Source organism: Microtus oregoni, unplaced genomic scaffold, assembly GCF_018167655.1.
Source record: "Microtus oregoni isolate MIOR12 unplaced genomic scaffold, Mior012 000079F_ref0000094, whole genome shotgun sequence".
Classification (NCBI taxonomy): domain Eukaryota; kingdom Metazoa; phylum Chordata; class Mammalia; order Rodentia; family Cricetidae; genus Microtus; species Microtus oregoni.
Window position 1 is genome coordinate 382395 of NW_024544537.1, and position 7771 is coordinate 390165.

Consider the following 7771-nt stretch of genomic DNA (forward strand, 5'->3'; position numbering starts at 1 on the left):
ATGTTTTGAGTTCAAGGAACAGAACAAAGAAAACACAGAAGGATTTAATCCTGTAATTAAGAACCACATACAATTTTAGATATAAGAGGTTTATGAGAAAAAAAATAGTATCTGAAGAAAAGGAGGCAGGGAAAACAGGCCAATGGCCAATGGATATAATCAAACTACAAAATACATATGTGTAAAATTCCATGATAAATCACATTATTTAGTATAATCAAAATATACAAAAAAAAGAAAAGTATTAGCTAAGAATGTTTAAGCATAGTAGTATGTTACAAGGGCTGGAAAGAAAATGACATATTGAAAGCTGTACAGGACTTATTAAGCCTTGTAAGGGATCTGACAAAATAAAGCATTGTCTCATTTTTTTTTCCAGAGGTAGTTTCACAAAATCAGCTACCTAGACCTTGTGGAGTAGGTTCGCTGAATCCTTGCTTTTCAGTGCCTAACAGGAGTGAAGTATGTAACAATGAACTACGATGAGGGGACCATTTTCAGAAAGAAGGGGCCCATTTAGAGCCCCAGGTTTGTTGTAAGCTATGGACACGCTGGCATTATTAGTCACAGTCAGTGCTTTCAAGGCATTTTCACCTGCAGAAAGACGAGCCGCCAGTTTCAACACTTTCCTCAGCTCTTTGTTTTCGCCCAAAGGGTAAATATCTTCAGTCTAAAAAGTTTAGCATAGAGTGAGTGGTGCCAAGATTTGCTGGGAGCTTAGGCAAGGAACATGAAGGAAGGTTGAAGACCCCAGAGAGCCCAAGACAGTAAGGGCTTTGCTAATTCTCAGCACTCTGTGTACCCAGTTAGTGCAGTGTACTAAAGCTCCCTGAAGCTTTCTCCCTCAGGGCTACAAGGAACCTTAGAGCTGTCAAATGAGAGTAGCAGAGGGGAGTGGCCCAGAAGCTAAAAAAAAATGAGTTAATATAATCCTAGACTGAGGGTGTTCAAACACTAGAAGGAAAGGAAGCCTTGGTGAACCTCAGCAGTGCCTGCAGGACACTAAGGAGCCCTGGAGCCCTGTGGGTATGGGGAAAGTTAAAGGAATATTGGTAAAAGGCAATGCTTTCAAAGAATAATTAAGGTGCTTCTATTATCTCATTTTCTCTGTCCAGGTATCCAAGTCACCTGCTCTGCAATATACTCACTGACCATATGCATCATGCCCAGGGGACAAAAGAGCAAGGCTCGGTCTCGTGAGAAACGCCGCCAGACCAAAACAGAATCCCAAGAGCTCGAGGGTACTCAGACCACGGCACCAGAGAAAAGGGAGTCATATTTTTCCTCTTCTAGTGCCTCTGGAGATGCTGTCCCAAGCATCCCTTCTGATGTCTTTTTCAGGTTATTTCAAGTAATGCCTCTTGCCACCAATTTCAGAATCTGCATTGCCTGCAAAATGTCTGATAAAAGTGTCAAGCGCAGACAGAAGAAAAATATGAGCTCCTCTAGTGCCCAGCATTCCAATAAGAGCCAACAGAATGATCTTCTAACAAGGAAGACAGGGATGCTGATGGTGTACATGCTCAGCAAGTACAAACAGAAAGAACCCCTGTTGAGAGAAGAAATGCTGAATGTTGTCAACAAAAGATTCAAGGAGCAGTTCCCTGAGATCCTCAAGAAAGCTTCAAACCGCCTGGATTTGGTTTTTGGCCTAGAGCTGAGAGAAGTCCCTCCCAATGGTCAGACCTACATGCTTGTGAGCAAGCTAGATTTCGAGGATGATGGAAGTAGGAGCAGTGATATGGGTCTTCCCAACAGGGGCATTCTGATCCCTCTCCTAAGTGTGATCTATCTAAATGGCTACTGTGCCACAGAGGAGGAGGTCTGGCATTTCCTGAATGCATTAGGAGTCTATGATGGGGTCCCACATCTCATCTTTGGAGATGTCAGGAAGCTCATCACTAAAGATCTGGTACAGGAAAAGTACCTGTTATACCGTCAGGTTCCTGATGGTGATCCTCCTTCCTATCAGTTCCTGTGGGGTCCCAAAGCCTATGCTGAAACCAGCCAGGTAAAGGTGATGGAGTTTTTGGCCAGCATCAATGAAACCGGCTCCTCTACCTACCCATTCAATTATGAAGAAGCTTTGAGGGAAGAAGATAGAGCCCGTGCTGAAGGTGCAGCCCAGAGAAGCACTACATGCAAGACCTAGAGATGCTCTAAAACCAAGTCCAGCCTTCCTACCTGCTAATGAGATCTAAGGTAGTCTCCATTACATAATTGAAAGAGCCTACTAATCTTTGCTTTTGTGATGCTCGAATTAGTTATTGATAAAGCTGTTTAGTGTTTTTTTATCACTTGAAGTCAGAAGTTAAATAGAAAGATACCATAGATTATGCTTTCATAATGTTTATCAAGTTGAGGGTTGAAAGTTTGATTTGATGAGAAATGTGATTTGAAATTTCATAGGTAACTTTGGTGACGTACCATGAGGTAATATGGAATTAGAATCTAGATGTTCCTAGAAAATAGAAGGAAAAATAGTGGGCTTTCAGTTTATAATTTGTTTTATTCCAAACTTTCTTTTTTCAAACATGTAATAGATGCATACCTGGTTTGCTTATGATATTAAAGGATGTATAAGAAACTAAATCACAATAAATTGTATTTCTTGCTCAAGGTTTGTTCACCCAAATGAATATGTTTTAATGAATAATAAATAATGAAATCAGAATTAATGAAAGAAAAACTATTTAATGACAGTGTGAATCTTTACATTTGCAATGTTACATTACTTCGAGTGATTAGGTACTTCAGATCAGGATGGGGAATACATTGTGAAGAGCAATTGCCTAGCTGACATGTGTAGTCTTGTTTCATTCACTCCCACTATGGACATCTTATTTACTCTAGAAAGTAAATCACTTGTATCAGATGTTAATGTATTTCTACCTATAAAAAGAATGATCATGTTAACATCCCAAATCACTCGTGGCACAGGAACCTGTTCTCAAGAAGGTATACTAGGGTGAACTCACTCTAGACTTAATAGTGTTGGACATTTCCTAGAATTATTCAATCTCAGACACAAAGTCAACAGACACTGATATATGAACACACCTATAGAAGAATTGTAGGTATCAAAATATCAAAGTAAGGTGCATAACGGAAAGAACTACCCCATCTATTTTCTGACAGAATCCCAATCAGAATTGCCAGTCTGATAAACATTGGTTCACATACTCTTTTCAGGTTTAAAAGAGCTAAGGGCCTTGGAGACACCATGCAAATGTGAGGTGAGAAAGGAAGGCTAGGCTTTGGTAGACATTAACTAATGAACTGCAGTGAGGGTGACACAGGGCCTTATAAAACAGAAGTGTTCAATTATGAACTTAAGAAAAAGCAGATAATAAAAGTAACTTCAGAAAATCTCACCTTTGTATCCCAAGAAAGGAAGGAAGAGGATTGACAGATTGGATTTATCCCTTTTGTGTGGGTGAGGTGGACTCAAATACAGGCATGCCCTGGAATTGAATAGAGGAGATGGGATACCCACTGGCTAACAGGAGTCAACACAATGATACAAAGCATGAATAAAGGAACTGAGACATGATTAGGGTGACAGTTCTTTCCAAGGAATCACAGATACAAAGTGTGTGCAATCTCGTGTCAAGAGAAGTTAGATTTCAGATTGTACCAGGAACCTGCCAACTCCTTACACATAAAAGGGCAACACAGACTCCTTTCAGTTCCCACTCTGGGGGAATAGGGTAGTGCAAGGCTTTATTTTAGGTTTGTACCCCACAGGAACTGAGGTGGAAATATTGGGACTGCCAATGGTTTGGACTGACACTCATTTGTTACTCCCATCATAAGACTCCAATCTGTGTGTCATAGTTTTCATTCTAAAGACACCATTGACAAGTATGTGACCAGAAAAATTCACTTCACTTCCTTCTAGTGGATCTCAGGAAGCCACAGGCTTCATCTACAAGCCATATCTTAGAGTTCAAATGGGGAAGGGCAAAGCTAAAGAGATTGCTCAACAGGTAAACTGTTTGTGACACAAACATGAGCCCCCAAGTTCAACCCTAGCATGTGTGTTAAAGAAGCTAGGTGTTTCAACATGCTCTTGTAATAACAGTACTTGGGTTGAGGAAACTAAAGGGTTCCTGGGACTTTCTGACAAGCTATCTAGTCAAATTGGTGAGGAAAAGATTCAATGAGTGATAGGGAAAGTGCAAGATGAAGAAGAAAGTACAGGATGAAGTAATCCCACACTAGCTCCCAATAGGGTATAATAAGGGGTTCTTTATTTAAAGGGTAACTCACAGATCACAACGTGGAACAGAAATGGAATTTAGCATCCAGGTATGAGAGTAGTTAGAAAGGGAGTGAGAGCATCAGAGTGGGGGTAGTGTGCCTTTTTGATACCCAAGGCCATGCCCAACCTGGTCCAGCCTCTCAAAGGCCATTGCTTGAAGGAGATTCCCCATTACCTCCCCCTTCTGTTTAAATAAGAGAGTTCCAAACCCAATGTAAAACTATGTACAATATTTTTTAAGCTCCTACACTAAGGCTACCCACCCAGAGCAGTGAGTGCCAGACTACCGGGCAGGCCTCAAGGTCCACTGTAAGGGAGCCCAGGCACCTTCAGCTTGTGCTTCAGGGGCTCCTGTGCTCTCCTGAACCCTGTCCTGCCTGCCACGTTCTTGCTTTTGTCCCTGGATCATTGGGCTACCAGGCGACCCTGTTTAGGTGCTGAGGAGTTCCATCTGGACAGGTGAGTATGTGCTATCCAGGGGCGGATTGTCCCGGAAGAGAGCACAAACCCACCTCCCCCAGCTCCTTCTGCAGGGCTGTCTTTTTAAAGCACGACCCAGCACCCCAGCACCCTCCACCCCCCAACCCTGCCCTGCTGTATGCTAGGACCAGTGCGCAATAACAGTTTTAAGCTCCTACACTAAGGCTACCCACCCAGAGCGGTTAGTGCCTGCATACCGGGCAGGCCTCAAGGTCCCCAGTAAGGGAGCCCACACACCATCAGCTTGTGCTCCAGGGTCTCCTGTGCTCTACTGGACTCCGCCCTGCCTGCCAAGTTCTTCCTTTTGTAGACTGATCATTGGGCTACCAGGCGGCCCTGTTTAGGTGCTGAGGAGTTCCATCTGGACGGGTGAGTGTGTGCTATCCAGGGGCGGATTGTCCCAGAAAAGAGCACAACCCCCCCTCCCCCAGCTCCTTCTGCAGGGCTGTCTTTCTTACACACAACGCTCCCCCCCCCAGGCCTGCTTTTTCTATAGGTCCTTTGCTCAGGAACAGTTTTCTGCTCCTACACTAAGGCTACCCACCCAGAGCGGTGAGTGCCTGCAGACTGGGCAGGCCTCAAGGACACCCGAAAGGGAGCCCAGGCACCTTCAGCTTGTGAGGCAAGGTGTCCTGTGTTCTACTAGTCCCCGCCCTGCCCCCCAAGTTCCCCCTATGGTCCGCGGGTCATTGGACTACCAGGCGTCCATGTTTTGGTGCTGAGGAGTTCCATCTGGACGGTCCGGTTCCTGCTTCTACACTGAAGAGATACACCCAGAGAGTCAGTCACAGCAAAGACTGGACCAAGACTCCAGGCCTCTCCTGACTCCATTTGAAGGAAGAGATGGGAAGGCGCCAATGCAAGATTTCCTCCAACAACCTGAAAGGCAACATGACATCACCAGAATCCAGGGATCCCGAAATAAGAAGAATTGTACACCCTACTCCAGAAAAATTAGAAGAAATCGACTCAAAAGTAAATTATATGAAAATAATAGAAGACCTTAAACAGGAGGTGAAAAACTGCCATGAACAATTAGAGATTACAAACAAAAAGATAGAGGAAATGAATAAATCGCTCAAAGATACCCAAGAAAACCAAGAGAAACAAGAAAAAGCAATCAAACAGATAAGGGAAACGATTCAAGACTTGAAGAATGAAATGGAAGTAATGAAGAAAACACAAACTGAGGGAAGGATAGAGATGGAAAATCTGGGTAAACAAACAGGAACTACAAAGACAAGTACTACCAACAGACTACAAGAGATAGAAGAAAGAATGTCAGACACTGAAGATACCATAGAGAAAATAAACACACTGATCAAAGAAAACAGCAAAACCAACAAATTCTCATCACAAAACATTCAGGAAATCTGGGACACAATAAAAAGACCAAACTTAAGAATAATTGGGATAGAAGCAGGAGAAGAAGTACAGCTCAACAGTCCAGAAAATTTATTTAATAAAATGATAGAAGAAAACTTTCCCAATCTAAAGAAAGATATTCCTTTGAAGGTTCAAGAAGCATACAGAACACCGAATAGGCTGGACCCCAAAAAAAAAAACATCTCCTCGCCATATAATAATCAAAACACAAAACATACAGAATAAAGAAAGAATATTAAGAGCTGCAAAGGAAAAAGGTCAAGTTACTTATAAAGATAAACCTATCAGACTTACACCTGACTTCTCTATGGAAACCATGAAAGCCAGAAGGTTTTGGATAGATGTACTGCAGACACTAAGAAAACATGGATGTAAGCCCAGACAACTATACCCAGCCAAGCTTTCGTTCACCATAAATGGAAAAAACAAAATTATCCAGGATAAAAACAAATTTAAACAATACGTAGCCACAAATCCAGCCTTACAGAAAGTAGTAGAAGGAAAATCACAAACCAAGGAGTCCAACAATGACCACAATAACTCAAACATCTAGGGACCCTTCACCAGCACAACTCAAAGAAGGGAAACACACAAACTCTACGACTAAAAAAGTGACCGGAATTAACAACCACTGGTCATTAATATCACTTAATGTCAATGGACTCAACTCATCTATAAAAAGGCACAGGCTAAGAGATTGGATACGAAAACAGGATCCAACATTCTGCTGTTTACAAGAAACACACCTCAACCACAAAGACAGGCACCTACTCAGAGTAAAGGGATGGGAAAAGGTTTATCAAGCAAATGGACCTAAGAAACAAGCAGGTGTGGCCATACTAATTTCTAACAAAGTTGACTTCAAACTTAAATCAATCAGAAGAGATGGAGAGGGACATTTTATACTCATAACAGGAATAATTCATCAGGATGAAGTCTCAATCCTGAATATCTATGCCCCTAATATAAAAGCACCCACATACGTAAAAGAAACATTACTAAAACTCAAGGCTGCCATCAAATGGCACACACTAATAGTAGGAGACTTCAACACTCCTCTCTCACCAATGGACAGGTCAATCACACAGAACCCTAACAGAAACAAGAGAACTAAAGGAGGTAATGAATCAAATGGACTTAACAGACATCTATGGAACATTCCACCCAAATAGGAAAGAATATACATTCTTCTCTGCAGCTCATGGAACTTTCTCAAAAATTGACCACATACTAGGAAACAAAGGAAACCACCACAGAAACAAAAAATATCAATGTCCACCTGTGTCTTATCAGATCACCACGGATTAAAGTTAGAAGGCAACAACAATGCTACCCCCAGAAAGCCTACAAACTCATGGAAACTGAACAGTAAACTACTGAGCCACACCTGGATCAAGGCAGAAATAAAGAAAGAAATTAAAGTCTTCCTTAAATTCAATGAAAATAAAGAAACAATCTACTCAAACTTATGAGACACTATGAAAGCAGTCCTAAGAGGAAAGTTCATAGCACTAAGTGACCACTTAAAGAAAACAGAGAAAGCACACATTGGAGACTTAACAGCCCACCTGAAAGCTCTAGAAAAGAAGACGGAGAATCACCTAGGAGGAGTAGAAGACTGGAAATAATCAAACTGAGGGA

At 42.0% G+C, this 7771-nt stretch overlaps 1 protein-coding gene across 1 annotated transcript; it reads left to right on the forward strand.

The window, feature by feature from the left end:
* Window positions 1-1162: 1162 nt before the first annotated feature.
* Window positions 1163-2152, forward strand: LOC121441584 (melanoma-associated antigen B4-like). Its single transcript, XM_041642800.1, has one exon. The coding sequence runs from the start codon at window positions 1163-1165 to the stop codon at window positions 2150-2152; it is 990 nt and encodes a 329-aa protein (XP_041498734.1).
* Window positions 2153-7771: the final 5619 nt, after the last annotated feature.

Bases quoted from the DNA above. Each gene is read 5' to 3' on its own strand.
- LOC121441584 (XM_041642800.1), top strand. From the start codon at position 1,163: ATGCCCAGGGGACAAAAGAGCAAGGCTCGGTCTCGTGAGAAACGCCGC.